The following is a 16,663-nucleotide window of genomic DNA, read 5'->3' as shown; positions in this document are numbered from 1 at the left end:
GAACTTTCAGTAAGCGCCAATTATAATATGAGATAACCATATGCTTCTTTTTGTAATTCTATTGTTGCAATGATAGAAACATTTGTATTTGTTTGTAGATGGCAGATTATTTTCTTACGTGTACGTGGAGAGCATGTTGGGCCTCAGTTTTGGCGTTTGCAATGCACTGACAATCTGTTCGAGAAGTTTGCTGTAACTTACGTACAGGTAAATCAGAGGCAGTGTTGCTTGCAAACTATGAGGGAGAGCACATTCTTCTTCACTCCCAATATTAATGATGATCATCATTATCTACAAGGTAGGGGCTGCGTTATGTTTTAAATTTGTTTTCAATATATTTTTTCTGTAATATAATTTCACTACTATATAACAATGATTGTTATTGTAGATATCCATGAAGCCAGCCTGACTACACTTGATGAAACACGTGCGTACGTCAATCGTGTTGTTCAAGGAAGGAACAATGGACGTCAGAAGTATCATAGAATAAATTAGAGCATCCTCGTGAGATCCCAACACAGGCATGATCCTTGGATAAGAATGCGCATGCTTGCCCCCATCCGCTTGAGTTCTCTGGTCCATGTTCTCCCTCTCTTATCCCCCCTCCATTTATGCTTTATTAATCCTAACATGATGGTGCGCGCATGGCGCGCATGTAAGGATTAAGTTCCAGTTGGAATATAAAGCAAACAATATTTGCTTCATTTTTTCCTTTACGACTTCTATTTTTCTTAAGGCTATGAGCATTACAAACTCTTACTTGATCTTTAAAGATTTGCGCGAATAAAAGGCCAACGTGAGGTGTTTCATGCACTATTATATTATGACAATACTCACTACTGTTGTATTTTAGTGATCAAGAAAACTATAGACATGTTTGGCGGGAATATTCAGATCCAAAAGGCGTCCTATGTGTCTTAGTTATTCCACATTGATATGAGGCACTCAAACATAAAAATAAATATTAAAGCTACCCACGCCAATTACATGTGATTTAGATGCACAATACTACTTAAAGCACATGTAGACGTGCATCAGCAAAAACGTATTTTATAACTCAAATTTTTCTCTCCATCGAGATATACCCGTGCGTTAAGAATATCGAACAATACATGTAAAAGAAGTGGGCTGTAGTTGCATAATTCAATTAACGGTAAAGTTATAGATTTTTCCACATGGGATAGGTTATATTATGTTATATAGGTGTTGAACCACTGAAAATATATATATACCCCGTTGCAACGTACAGGCGCCTATGGATTATATCGTCATGTCTATAGTTTTTGTTATGGCAACTTATAATTATGGAAGGATATGGGCCACCTCCCGAGTACATGACAACGATTCATTAAAGTCATTTCCTTCCAATACGATGTAGTATCCTACCATACGTTCACTGGGTTTCCCAGTTTGGCCATTAATTTTCCCTTAGAATGTTTTGCTTATAAGGAAAGTTAAATCCTCCTGCTTCCGATCTGGAAAGGGGGACGTCTATAATAGAATTATATTCGGCGTTTATATATTTGCCTATTGTAGTATGGGATAAAAATATAAGCTTGTCCGTTTTTTAGGAAGGTTTTGTAATGGATACATGCGCGGATGGAATGATATGGGCACCTCCCAATCCATACAACATGCTAATGCCTCACCGACCGGGCGGAAGGACAATTCCCCTCCGACTATCATATATATGGCCCGTCTGTGAGTCCACCATTGTCTAATGCCCCCTCGCTCGCTCATCCTGGTGCTAAGACGACTTTCTGTCCGCGGTAATGGCTGCTATGCCCATTTTTTATGGAGTGGACGACGCAGTCGAGTACATCTACAACTACGTCATGGTGTCCTCAGACGAGGAGGAATTAGAGTTTGTTCTGGCAGCCCTAAACTCCATCTATACTTTAATTGCAATTGTTAGCTGCAGATCACTGCCATTATAGTTTGTATTATTGTCTTATTATTTTAAAACCGAGTAAAAACCTGTTCTTTCACCTAATCCAGGGCGATTAGTTGGCCACGTTCATATTTTATTGCATGCATTTACTGGCTAGGATCATGCTATCATTTGTAAATAAGGTTTTATGATCTAACGTAGAGGTTGCAAAAAAATGGCCATGTTCTAATATTATCCTTTTACATTACCCCATGATAGTACCATCCACACCACGTTAGCTTAAACTACCATGTGCCATCTACAGATTTGTAAGCCACGGTAGAATATTGCAACGGGTCCTGGTGTATGATACATGTGCCATCTACAGATTTGTTCATAACTGTCATAATAGATTTGTTTATCTCAATGAATAGTACTTCTCTCCTGTTTTTGACACTACAATTCCATTTAGAAGATACATACATTCCAGACCAGTCCAAAGTTTGGAAAAAATGTACTACTGCTAGCCCACTAATTGAAGTATTACATTATTTTGGTAGCCTTATTTTTCTAACAGCTTTGCTATCATGCTGTTTTGTTTGCAGCACAAATGGATAAGGAGCCCTCGTCCATTCGTGATCGAATTAAGCCTACGGACTATCCAAGACACCATGCGAGTTGATACATGGGTCAATTCGAACTGCTTCGATCTTGCAGTGCGTAAGCTTACTAGTGACGCGATACGGAGGAATGCAGGATCAGACTTTGTTGGCTCCACGCATATGTTTGATTTGCGATTCCATCGCCTAGCACGGGTGCTGATTCAGACTGGCTTAGGCCAAGCTGAACGCACCAATTTGTTGATTAACAATGTCATTGTACGGCCTTTGCCGAAATACGACGTGCTCATGACCCCGTCCATTGTAAGGATTTTCATTCTTAACAATTGGTTTGTATACAATTTGTTCACCATTAACTTTGTATACCTATCGCAGTACCTATTGCCGTTGTATTTGGTGGATTCCTCCTACGGCCTCGTTGCAGTTAATATTGAAAGTAGGAGGACTCTCATGATTGATCATTCCAATGAGTCATTCTTAGGCTCAGAGGACTTTCATGACAAGGAACTTAAAAAGGAAGCACGTATAGTTTTGCAAGAATTTGGTAGTGTGTTGCAACAGGGGAGGCCTGGTTTGAATCCCCATCTCGTTGATTGGCCACAAGATCATACATTTATTACAGCCCCACGGTAATTGTTTAAATTGGTCGTGCATATTATAGCCACACAGCTATAGGTTCTAATATATGTAGACTTTTGTTCACAGCCTAGATTCTGGATTGAAAGTCCTACAGGAGATGGCTCACCAAGATGATACTCGCGGGCATAACATGTCCAGGACTTCGGTACGTGCATATATAACAAGTTTATGTCTTCCATAACATTGTTAATTATAAATTTATGTTCTTCCTATCACGTATGCCTGTTGTGCAATTAATTTTTCAACAAGTTATTAATTTTTTGTTTATGTTTTCTAGGATTCAATACAGCTCAGAAAGCAATTGTTGGTCCAGATGCTGATGATCAAAGGCAACGAAGCAGGTGGAAACATTCCAGCTGAAATTACAGCGTCCTTGAGGTTTTTGGACGAATGACTCTGTATTGATGCATAGTCAAATGTCGCAAATATAATAAGCTAATAGAACTTTGGTAGGGATCAAATAGAGATTTATCCTTTTGGCAATATGAATAATGTATTGGATGCCATATATATGCAAGGAATAAAGGATTTTATGGATCCCTCTAGCTTCCTATTCGCTTCAATGTTGTCTGCTCGTTTTGGTTCTATCTATTAATTTTGACTTCTATGTATGTTTTGTGCTATAATACCCGTGCAGTCAGGAGCAGGTTTGTTGCTCCAGGTGAATAGGATGCATTTTGTAATGGACCATGGCAGGTTCAGCCGGCAAGTGAGGTTTACAGCCATGCCTCACATCATATACTAACTCGTATCGTGTAACTCCATTCATACACGCACTGCTACATGATACGAGGTTTATTTTGACGGCCATCCTCACATGCAATCTATGGAATAGCCAAATTAAAAACATGCTGGATATAATGCACGTACCTTCAATTGCCTTTGATCTTCAAGTTCGCACATGGTCCACATATCTCTGTCATGCTCATGATGTACATATCTCTGTCATGCTCATGATGTCTCTGATAACCAGCTGATTATATTGTATGTGTTCCTGATTAGAGTAACCAACATAAGCCCCCATCAAAGTGTATTCTTAGTTATTACTATATAAAGTACAAGAAGGTGTCAGCATTTTTCCACAAACTTTATACGTTACCAACATTTTCAAATTTGAGGGGGGCGTGGGTAGGAAGAAAACATTTGTGTTGTACGGATGAACATTCTCTAAACATAATAGCCACATATACATACCTATGATGTTAAATAACAATAAAATAAAGGAGGCACTAATGACTGCTTCAGAGGACGGAAAAATAGGCATATGCATCTCAATAGGTATTACACATTAAATGCAATAAATAGTTGTAAGCTGATCTCAATAGGTTTATTTTTAATTATTTCCCTAATTCATACTTATTTTTTGATGTCCTCTTTCCTGTTTGAACAATGAAATGTAAGAAAATATTACAGCTGTCACCAATTTGAATGAAGTGTTCATGCATTTGAAGAAAACACCGTTCAACATAAATTTCAGAATTTGTCGTGTATTAGTAAATTTTAGAAGTATTTATTATAAATGTACGTCATGCACTCTAAATATAGTAAGAAAAATATAAAACCAATCTACATGCATTACAATAAATAATGTGTAATAATATTCTAACAAATATATAAACACGCTTGCCATGTCTTAACATATTTTTTCTTATTATTTGGCTTTCAACATTGGAAGTTGCCGTGATATTTTGAAGGCACTAAAGTCTATATGATGCAGCTGCCAAACAGTATCTGATCGTGCCATATAACCGACGAGGAGCTCCTGTTTAAACACCCACCCCAGGTTTCACCAATTTTCGATCACTCACTACTCTCATCAATGGTGGTTGTGCACGAGCCAGTGGATGTTCAGCTCGCACCACATGAGGCTTTGCCTGCCCCTCAGGAGGCTGCGGGCAACGTGAATGCCCTAGAAGATGCCATTGAATACATTTTTTAACTTATCATTGTTGTCCAGGACGATGAGGCACTACAGTAAGATATGTTGCTCTTCATATTACTCTCGTACACAGCAGGCTAGATATAAGTTGGGCAACACAGCAGGCTAGACATAATTTACCATGGTAGTCCACTACATTATGTTTGGTTGTGTATGTGTTATATATTTTAGTGTATATATTTTTTGAACTGTTACACCGTTGTTTATTTTATTTCCTTTTCTGTTGCATTTACAAAATAAGTGCCTGAAATAATTGAATCGGGAAAATATTATCTGATACTGGGAGAAAGATCATATCCGTCCACAAGAAAAAATATTTTATACATGGAAATGAATAACTGATTTAATTAAACGACGTTGATCATTTGGAAGGCAATATCAACTCTCCAATGTAAACTCCGTCTGCCTACTATTTATGAACCCACCCAAGTTCACATATATCCCATCAGCAAATTACAATCGAGAACTAATTTTCTATCCCATGGTGGAGATCATTGGAAACGCTGCGCACGCACCCCAAGAGGGTGCGCCTGCGGCCCAGGAGGATGTTCTCGGGCCCCATGAGGATGTGCCTGCGCCCATGGTTCTTTTGCCCCCACCAATGCATGCCGTGGAAGATGCACTTGAATACACATTTGACTTTATCATGGGCATTCGAGACCAAGATACATTAAAGTAAGTTGTCTTATTATAAATTCTTTTGCTATATACAAATCATGTTGTAACACTCTTTTACACAGCAAGGAAAGATAGCCAATCTAAACATGAATTCGGTTTATAGGTTAGTATAGACAATGTTAAACTAGAAGATGACCATTGAGGTCTTTTCCTAAATGTTGTTGGGCATTTTTTTCCAGCTCAATATGGATAAGAAGCTCCCGGCCGTACCAGATCGACATCAGCCTCCGAATGATCCAGGACACCCTTTTTTTTCATACAAAATTTCATCCCGAATGCTTCAACCTTGTTGTATGTAAGCTTGCGAGCGGTGAAGTAGAGAGGACCGCAGGCACCAACTGGGTTGGGAGCAAACATTATTTTGACTTGCAGTTTCATGCTCAGTCACAGGCCCTGAGGTACTCCTGGATGACTCAAGGAGAGCGCATCAGGACGCTTATTAACTATGTTGTGCTCCAGCCTGTTTCTAAATATGATGTGTTCAACTCACTAATTGTAAGAGACGCTCATTCTTTAAGTTAGTTTTACTTATTATAATACCAATTGACATGTGTCGACCTGAAACAGTATCTACTACCGTTGAAACTTTTGGATTCGTCGTACGGATTACTTGTAGTCAACCGGCTGAGGAGGAGGGTTGTCGTGATGGATCCATCCTTCAACACGTTTGATCCTGAAGATAGCGCTCATAACATATTGATGAGGAAGGAAATCACACTGCTGAAGGAAGAATTCAACACTGTGTTGCAGACTAGGATCACTTATTGGAATACCCAAATCATGGATTGGAAACAAGATACCATGTCCTGTGCTGCTCGTCGGTAAGCTACTAAATTGGTCGCATACATAAGATGCAGACCGTTATAATGTTTAATTTTTTTTGTCGTAGCAAACACTCCGGCTTCTTTGTGCTACAGGAGATGGCCCACCAGAATGGTCCTTTGCGTAGCATGGGCTGGATGAACACTACCGTAAGTACATAAATGATGAGTTGATGTGTGCTACTTATTATCCAACCAGTTTATTAAATGATTGAGTTTTTGCACCTTTCATAGGATCCAATACAGCTCAAACGCCAAGTTACGGTCCAGATGCTAATGTTCAAAGACAATGAAGCTGCTGCAAACATCCCGCCAGAGATTAGAGCGGCCCTGAGGGTTTTAACCAACTGAAGATGGACTAATGCATGCAGATATGCCAATAATATTTTCCTATACTTCAGATTTGTTAGGGATCGATTTGATAATTATTTATTTTTGATAAGAATACTTCGATACTAACTTTACGGGGTCTTCTATAGACGTATGTTCAAAAAATTGAGGATGTTTTGGTATTATCAAACTATTCAAACATTTTGTGGTTTTGGTATTATTGAAGTTTGGTTTTACTACCATATTGTTGGATTATTAATTGATTTTGTTGCAACGTCATGAACGAATCATTCGGTTGTGTGCCATGGATGATTAGTGAGCCCCATTTCAGAAGCTGTACAGGGGTAATATGGCATGACGCTAGAGGAGATGAGGCGCCAGGGTTTAATGGTTTCCATAAAATAGCCAAATGCATGTGTGTGCACAGGATATTTACATCCTTCGGCGGCAGCAATGTTCCTCCAACGGTTTCTGCACCTACTGTCATTTTCCTCTAAGAGGTACAGAGCGGAAATCGTCACATTTATCAATGCCTGCATCCAGCTCAAAACCCCCTGTCATTTCCTCTACCATTTAATTTTAGACACGCTATCATCGTGTAGAACATTCAAATAATATTAAGAAAACAATGGATGCACACATTAGTAAGTTAATATCTATACTACTATTAACCAAAATAGAATTTTCTTTTGTATAACCACCCCATTTTGTGTACCAAGATTAATTGGTGCCATCAGATTATCCCACTTAATGATATCTAACGGCCTAAAGCGGAGGTTAGGATTGCACGTAGCAATTAATTGACGGTCTATACTCTGCCGGCCGGACGAATATTCACCCGCCGTGCCCCGCTCCAATCACGTAAAATTATGCCGAGGATCACTCCCATTGCGGACGTGGGTTAGCTATGGTTCATGAGCGTCTTGGACGCTGATGAGCGGTCGTTGATGGCGCATAAGGAGTTCTCCTTCTTCCTCCATCATCCTATTCCACTAGTTTGTCGGCACCATCGTGAGACCTCGCCCTCTGCTCTGACCTCTGCCACGCTAGGAATTTGGGATGAGCAGGAATACTCTAAGGAAGAAGAGGACGAGCAAGAAGCTGAGGTAGTGGGTACGGCATCCGGGTCGAGAGTAGGTCGCAGCCACGCTTCATGGTTCAGGTGAAGATTAATTCAGCCATTGCCTCGGACAGGTTTCGTTTCGGTGGCGGAGCGGTCAAAGAGCAGATGGCATGAGTGCGCGGCCGGCCTGGTGTACGCAGTTGGTGCCTTGGTGGGCAGGGGCACGACTACACCCGAGCATGGAGAGGGGTTTCCTGTAAGTGCGTGAAGCAGGCGTGTTGTCGGCTGTGCTCTGCTCTGCTCTCGGAGAATGCAGAGGGGTTGGCGGCTTGGCGCTGGGAAGAGGAAGCTGGTTGTGCTCTCTCATGTGGTTCATCCGACGATTACTCTGTAGCATGTACTATTCCTCTATGTCTTCTTCCCCGCTAATTCCTCTGTCTATGTCAGTTAATTTCTGACTATTTTTGTGCACAGGTCGGAATCACAATAGCAAGGAAAACTTGGAGTATGTGGGACCATTATTAAACTCGATCTGTTTATTACACTTGGAATATGGGGTAGCTAATGTTGATGTGTAGTGATTAATCATACATTTGATTGAAAGTTCAGGTGGTCTTGGGGCTCTCTAGGTGGCAGAAGATAGATTTTTGAGAGCAATTTTGTTGCAAATATTTATATCTTTCTAGGTAGGCCAAGAGTTCTCAAAATTCTGCAATATTCAATTGTTGTATGTTGTCTTAGGTTCACACCAAAGGCTGAATTATAGCAGTGAATGTAAGTTGTATTACTACCATAGTACGCAGTAGATTAATAGCTTACTATGCTTCTATAAATCATACAACTCCCGTATTAATGCACGAACCATAAAGTCCTGACATATATTTGGCAAAAAGAACTATACATAAATACCACGTCAATGCCTACTGATCAACATCAGCGCTAGACTGTACAAGTGAAAGTTGATTTCATGCATCCAGAATTAGTATTGGTTACCTTTGGCATTTGGAAACCTTGGAGAAACTGGAATTGAACGCATTCATCGAACTTGTGTGGTCTCTGATATATTACAACTGCAAATAGTACATTTAGACTGTACATTACTACCAAAGTATGGAATTATAAGTATTAGTACAATCTGTTAAATCATACAGAATAAGCTAATCAGGAAAATGACTAGTGTGCATGCCGTGAATTAATTAATACAATAATTTAAATATTTTTAGTAAGTTATGATTTTTTTACATCTTTTTTAATTTATTAACAGGTATGCATTAGATAGAAAAAGGAAATATATCTGCACCATCCACAATGGTATATATGGTAGAAAACAATGTTATATATGGTAGAACTAGATTCATCCATGATCTGCTACCCAGTTATTCTCCGTGTGGCCTACCTATATATGTTATTCTCCTCTATCATCCGTCCTCCCTCTCCTTGCTCTTCCTTCGGCCATCACAACAGCAGACCTGGAGGAAAATTTCCCAAGGAGTACCTTGTGTAAGCACGGAGCATCAAGAAGGCGAGTTCCTCTAGGTACTAACAATTCTGGATATTTATCTTCTCTATAAAAGTGTAATATTTGTTATATTAGGATCATGTATGGTTGATGCATAGTATCAGAAGTATGTTTTATCTTGCATTTTTATGTATGTCGTGCTAAAATCAAGTGAACAGTCAAAAGTTTAACATAAAGTTAAGCAAGCAGAACAATTTACCAGAGCAATCTGTCCATTTGAGGACCTCATGGTTTTATCCATGCCTGTCTTGTAAGTTCATCTTAGTGATTCCATCAAGGAGCTCTCAGCGAGAATATTTAGGGTTGGGAAAGATCTGTCATGAGAAACGTAAAACAGTTAAGGTATGTGCATAACTACAGGTAATAGATGATAACATCTAAAAAGTTTTCATTTTGAAAACTTTAAAATATGGTGAATATTTACAAGGTTTTTATCTATAACAAAATCATATTCCCAAGAGATTCTTCATGGTGATGCACATGGGACATAGGGAACAACAAATACTACCTGTGTATCATATGTGCCAACTCTTTCGGTAGGAATACTTAAGCCGCAGCTCAAATGAGGTCGACCAGATAGACCCTGTATACAGGAGGAAAAAGAATGACTAGCAAACATGTAAGCTCAACAAGGCAGAGTTTAATTATTCAGTAGATATTTGTATATTCACAAAATGTCAGAAATGTTGAGCAAAAAATAGGTAACCCAAAATTAAGATAGAGTAAAATAATTACATCTTGATTGCTATCATTCAATATTTCAGCCTATGTTAGATGGATGAGTCAGAATAACTATGACAAAAATAAAGCCAAAGGACTAGCATTCTTGATAATAGTCCTCAACAGTCAAAATCTTCATACATACCAATCTATCATAACATGAGAAATCATCTATTAAGAAAACATGGCATTTTAATGCCTTGTCATTATCCAAGTTAAGAACCAGACAGATGGAAGTTGTAATTTATTTATGTGTTAGCAAAGGTTGAGAGCTTCATAAGCTCATAAATGCCCAACATAGACATGCACCCTCCTCAATGGAGGTTGTAGGCATAGTATCTAAATGCAGAAGATGGTCCTGCATACCAGTATATCCTCAACTGCTGCCTCATCAAGTGGTGCTGTAAAATGCCCAAACCTGTTAATCCCTTTTTTGTCACCAAGTGCTTGAAGTAATGCCTAAAAGAAAATTCCAAAACAAGTCACCACAGTAAGTTCCAAAGATAGCAGGACATTAAACTTAGGATAGTTCAGAATCAGGTAAAGAACAGAAATATAGCATGCAAAATTTAGCAGTGAGGTAAAGATGGATATCCCAACTTCTGGTAAACAATAATCCATATAACTGTTTCTAGAAGTACTAATGCCAAGTTAGAAAATAATGGTAGAAAAAAAACGCTACCATTCCAATTGCTAAAGCAATATCCTCATTCGAGTGATGATCATCAATGTGTGTTTCACCCATCGCCTTCACATATACATCAAACAATCCATGAGATGCCAGTTGCTGTAAGTTGCAAACTGAAAGTTAATGCCTAGCTTTGACCAGAAGAAAAAACACTCACACGGCAAGTTATTAGGATCCTTCTACTGTCAAGCAGAAGATATACACAGAACATAATACTGGACCATTCAGAGTGCATCAATCTGAAAATGTATCAAAAGTTTAACATAAAGTTAAGCAAGCAGAACAATTTACCCGAGCAATCTGTCCATTTGAGGACCTCATGGTTTTATCCATGCCTGTCTTGTAAGTTCATCTTAGTGATTCCATCAAGGAGCTCTCAGCGAGAATATCTAGGGTTGGGAAAGATCTGTCATGAGAAACGTAAAACAGTTAAGGTATGTGCATAACTACAGGTAATAGACGATAACATCTAAAAAGTCTTCATTTTGAAATCTTTAAAATATGGTGAATATTTACAATCAAAGACTATTTTTATCTATAACGAAATCATATTCCCAAGAGATTCTTCATGGTGATGCACATGGGACATAGGGAACAACAAATACTACCTGTGTATCATATGTGCCAACTCTCTCGGTAGGAATACTTAAGCCGCAGCTCAAATGAGGTCGACCATATAGACCCTGTATACAGGAGGAAAAAGAATGACTAGCAAACATGTAAGCTCAACAAGGCAGAGTTTAATTATTCAGTAGATATTTGTATATTCACAAACTGTCAGAAATGTTGAGCAAAAAATAGGTAACCCAAAATTAAGATAGAGTAAAATAAATACATCTTGATTGCTATCATTCAAGTTTTCAGCCTATGTTAGATGGATGAGTCAGAATAACTATGACAAAAATAAAGCCAAAGGACTAGCATTCTTGATAATAGTCCTCAACAGTCAAAATCTTCATACATACCAATCTATCATAACATGAGAAATCATCTATTAAGAGAACATGGCATTTTAATGCCTTGTCATTATCCAAGTTAAGAACCAGACAGATGGAAGTTGTAATTTAGTTATGTGTTAGCAAAGGTTGAGAGCTTCATAAGCTCATAAATTCCCAACATAGACATGCACCCTCCTGAATGGAGGTTGTAGGCATAGTATCTAAATGCAGAAGATGGTCCTGCATACCAGTATATCCTCAACTGCTGCCTCATCAAGTGGTGTTGTAAAATGCCCAAACCTGTTAATCCCTTTTCTGTCACCAAGTGCTTGAAGTAATGCCTAAAAGAAAATTCCAAAACAAGTCACCACAGTAAGTTCCAAAGATAGCAGGACATTAAACTTAGGATAGTTCAGAATCAGGTAAAGAACAGAAATATAGCATGCAAAATTTAGCAGTGAGGTAAAGATGGATATCCCAACTTCTGGTAAACAATAATCCGTATAACTGTTTCTAGAAGTACTAATGCGAAGTTAGAAAATAATGGTAGAAAAAAAACATTACCGTTCCAATTGCTAAAGCAATATCCTCATTTGAGTGATGATCATCAATGTGTGTGTCACCCATCGCCTTGACATATACATCAAACAGTCCATGAGATGCCAGTTGCTGTAAGTTGCAAACTGAAAGTTAATGCCTAGCTTTGACCAGAAGAAAAAACACTCACACGGCAAGTTATTAAGATCCTTCTACTGTCAAGCAGAAGATATACACTGAACATAATATTGGACCATTCATAGTGCATCAATCTAAAAACAGAAATACTTCTCAATATTTTTTTTCTCTACTTGTGTTGGTTTTTGCTACGCTAGCACATTACTGCAGTTGCATTTCACGTATTGATTTCAGATGTAAGTGCTTGTCATCCACATTGGTCATTGTTGTCAGTTTGTCACTGATGTGGAATAACAAAAGCCTTACATTTCACACATACAAACATTAGTTAATATAAAGGGAGTAACAATCTATGCATGTATCACATCACCCTAGGGAAAGAGAAATCAAATAAGAATTCCCATCCTAATTGCTCAGTCTCCTGGAACACGTGGAACTCACAAGGAATCAGACTTTTCTACAGCAAGGACCCCTTCAGGCTAAGTCATGTATACATCACTTCCTCCTAATAATAACAGGATTGTACTAATCATGCTCTTAAACATCTGAAGTTAGCATGCCCTCTATGTAGGCTTTGACCAACACAAATTCAGAACGCTACTTGCCATTTTTGACCAACAGAAAGCTAATTATATGCCACAGCACATTCTTTTATAGTTTAACCTCTATTGGTTCGGGACTTGTTTTCTGAACATCTGAGGGTATTTGATAACATTGTTTTTAGAGAACGTGCAAGAGCTTTGCCGAAAGAGCTTTAATCCGAAAGCATTGCCGATGATAAGAAACCGACCAAGAAAGGGTTTTTCACTCAGAAAGGTAAGGAGGGGGCGGATCTGCCATGGGGAGTGGTGTACCGGAGCTGTTGCGTTGCAGATCGGGATGCGTCGCCTCGGATCCACCTGCTACATCGCTGGAGAGGAGCGCCATCGTGGATCCGTGATTAGTGCTTGTGCATGTCATCCCTCCTTGCCGAGGGCGGCGGCGTTGGCAAACAGTCATCATCCTCGCCGTGCATGTGAGGTTTGCTCATGGTGCCGCGGCACAGAGAGAAGAGAGAAGGAGTTCAGTGATTAAGAAGACGAGGAGGGGGCGGATCTGAGCAGCCCGCGTTGAATCGATTTGTCAGGCATAGGTAGTGGCTTACCGGAGTAGTGTCGTTGCAGATAGTGACGCGTCGATGCGGATCCAGCTGCGACATCGCCGCAGAGTAGGGCCGCCGCGGATCCTACCAGAACGGCACCGCATGCATCACCCGCAGGTGCTCCAGGAAGCGCGCCCCATCCGTCCCGCTCTGTCGCGCAGCCCACACCAGGCAGACCCAAGGTCAGTGGATGCTATGATTCGATGCGGTGGCCGGCGGGCGGGAGAGTGGGGATTCCTGCTCGTCGACGCGGGCGGCGATGCGGCGGGGGGGGGGGGGGGGGGGGAGAGAGCGAGAGGGTTTGTGTGAGTGAGACGAGAGGAGATGAGAGAGTGAGCGAGACCAGAGGATAAGGTAGAATGCGGCGGGGGGAGGGGAACGGGCGGCGCCGCGTCGCTTTAGTTCTGGTGCCGCCCTAGAGGCCTGCGTGCCAGGTGGGCCGTGGTGGCGGGCCGCACAACAGGCCCGTCGTGGCAGGCCTGGCTTTTTTTTGTTTTTTTCTTTTCATTTTTCTCTTCATTTGTTTGGGTTTCTGTTTATATTTTATTTCCCTTACTTTTTTATTCTTTTGTTACATTGCTTTGTTTTATTATAATATACAGCGTTCGTTGCATGTCACAGAAGTGTTCAATAGTATCAATGAAATGTTCGTGTTTCTTTTCAACAGTTCATCATCCATTACAAAATTGTTCAACAGTTATAAAATGTTCAATGAATATATAATCACTATGTTTTTTAAATTTGTTAACTTTATATTACAAAAATTTCAAATATGTATTAAAACATAGTTCAACTTATATTACAAAAATATATAATCATTGTGTTTTTTTGTTTATTTTATTTTCCTTTATCTCTTTTGTTATTTGTTTTATGTTCATATTATTTTCCAATACTCTTTTATTCTTTATTTATAATGTTTGGTTTTTATTACAATATACGGAGTTCAATGCATGTCACGAAAATGTTCAACGGTATTAAGGAAATGTTCATGTTTTTTTGAAAACCTCATCGTCCATTACAAAATTGTTCAACATTTATTATAAAATGTTAAATGAAGATATAATCACTGTTTTGTTAAAATTTGTTAATTGTATATTAGAAAAAATTGAAATATATATTACAAAATTGTTCAACTTATATTACATAAATATACAATTGTTGTGTTTTTTGTTTATTTTCTTTTCCTTTTTCTCTGTTTTTTTCTGTTTATATTTTTTCTATAATTTTTTATTCTTTATTTATATTGTTTCATATTTTTATAATATACAGAGTTCATTGCATGTCACAACAGTGTTGAACTTATTTCAAAAACATGCCCGTGGCTTTTTACAATAGTTCATAATCCATTACAAATTTGCTCCTTATATTTTTTCTAATATATATTACATGTTGTTAGTTTTTAGCCAGTTTTCTACACGGCTGGAGCTCGTTACATCCAAATGGTCCAGCCCAGTCGCCCCCTGCCTTCAGCGAAGGCTCCCGTGTTTTGCCTAGCGCATGTTAACCTGGCCAGAGTGTGATTATTGTTATTACATATACTAAGAGGATCAAAAACATATAAAAAACACCTATCCTTGGTTAATGTTGTTTAGTTAGCATGTTCTTTTTTGTTTCTCGTATTTCAGTAGCATATGTAATTAATTTAAAATCATTTAAGCAATTTCAGATGACCACTTACTTATATATGAAAATTATAGTTTGTTGTGTCCTTAAATTGATGTATTAGTAAAATGTTTTGAACTGTATGTTTTTCTAATATAATCAAAATCATTTTTTATCACATATAAAACAGTTGTGTTAGTTTCACATTATATGATGCAAAAAAAATCCTATTTATATTTCAGCATAGATATAAAGTGATGGGTTCCGACATACTCACTGATGTAACGATGACAGTCCGCACTGACACACGGTGCATATAGCTAACCTTACTTTACATGTATATTATAGATCATAATATGAATGGTCTATTTATATTCTTGTTTAATCAGAATATAGGAGACATGGATATGGACTTTGGAGATGCACAGAAAGAATACATGGAGGTTTCAGATGCAATGTCGCTGCAAGGGGCCGAATATTCATAACATAATAACGTCGAAGAGGTTATATCTCATAACAAACCAAAAAAGGATGCTAATTTGCGTGTTATCCCACAAGGTATATGTTTATATTATTATTGATCTTAAAAAGAACTTGCCTTTTGTATTCAACTAAGTTGGCTCATTTTTTTTGTTACTAAGTTGTCTCACTTTTTATGAATTTCACAGAATATGTTTGTATCCCTAGAGATATTATAGTTATTGAATCAATAAAGTCTGCCCCCAAGAATACCCAGTTCGTGGACATTGGAGATGCCTTGTTAGCAACTGACGACTTAAAATGCCTTATAAAAAATGATATGTTCTTACATGACGGTGTAAGACCAATTGCACAAACTTTGTAATCAATAATATGAAGAATATATAATATCATAAAATATTAATATATTCTAAATGTTGTTTACAGGTGATAAATGCTTACATATATTGCATGCTTGCTCACGACCATCTACAGGACAGAGCGGGTGAAAAGGTACACATTATTAGCACGAGTTTGTATCTGGCCAGATAAAAGAAGACGGTGAAAGAGACATCGACCCATCAAAATGTCATCGCATCGTGCGTCATGTTAATACTTATCTACAGCAAGATATGGTTAGTTGTTGTCTTGTTATCCATGCATATAATTATGGATTGTTTTTATTTAGTTCATATGTCTAATGATTTGTTAATAATTATATCTAATTGTGATTGTGATTTGTATGATATTTACACCAGTTATTCATTCCGATCAACATGCCGGGCTACCATTGGTATCTAGCAGTCGCCAATGCCAAAAAACGAGAGATCCAAGTATGGGACTCACTTGATGAGAATGTCAAACGCAATGACCTTGCTACTACGGTAACTATCTATTTTTTACTAATCTTAACATTTGTTTTGTTTGACTTCAACCCTAACATTTCTCATATGATAGTTAC

At 38.4% G+C, this 16,663-nt stretch overlaps 1 protein-coding gene and 1 long non-coding RNA gene across 2 annotated transcripts; both read right to left on the bottom strand.

Annotated features, from left to right (window-relative positions):
• Nucleotides 1–9,763: 9,763 nt before the first annotated feature.
• On the bottom strand, nucleotides 9,764–11,297 carry LOC123067853 (imidazoleglycerol-phosphate dehydratase 3, chloroplastic-like). Its single transcript, XM_044490466.1, has 5 exons — nucleotides 11,179–11,297; nucleotides 10,882–10,986; nucleotides 10,566–10,658; nucleotides 9,988–10,062; nucleotides 9,764–9,793 (listed from the first exon to the last, which is right to left on the bottom strand). Exons 1-5 carry the CDS (start codon nucleotides 11,218–11,220, stop codon nucleotides 9,764–9,766), a joined length of 345 nt encoding a protein of 114 aa, XP_044346401.1. The 5' UTR covers nucleotides 11,221–11,297.
• Nucleotides 11,298–11,510: 213 nt separating this feature from the next.
• On the bottom strand, nucleotides 11,511–13,810 carry LOC123066434 (uncharacterized). The gene is made up of 4 exons (XR_006431336.1): nucleotides 13,355–13,810; nucleotides 12,390–12,494; nucleotides 12,074–12,166; nucleotides 11,511–11,570 (listed from the first exon to the last, which is right to left on the bottom strand). It is a non-coding gene; the product is annotated as an uncharacterized lncRNA (long non-coding RNA).
• Between the last annotated feature and the right edge of the window lie 2,853 nt (nucleotides 13,811–16,663).

The sequence above is a fragment of the Triticum aestivum genome, chromosome 3B (assembly GCF_018294505.1).
Source record: "Triticum aestivum cultivar Chinese Spring chromosome 3B, IWGSC CS RefSeq v2.1, whole genome shotgun sequence".
Lineage (NCBI taxonomy): Eukaryota > Viridiplantae > Streptophyta > Magnoliopsida > Poales > Poaceae > Triticum > Triticum aestivum.
Note: the sequence above shows the minus strand (reverse complement) of the source record. Positions and strands in the feature narration are given on the sequence as shown.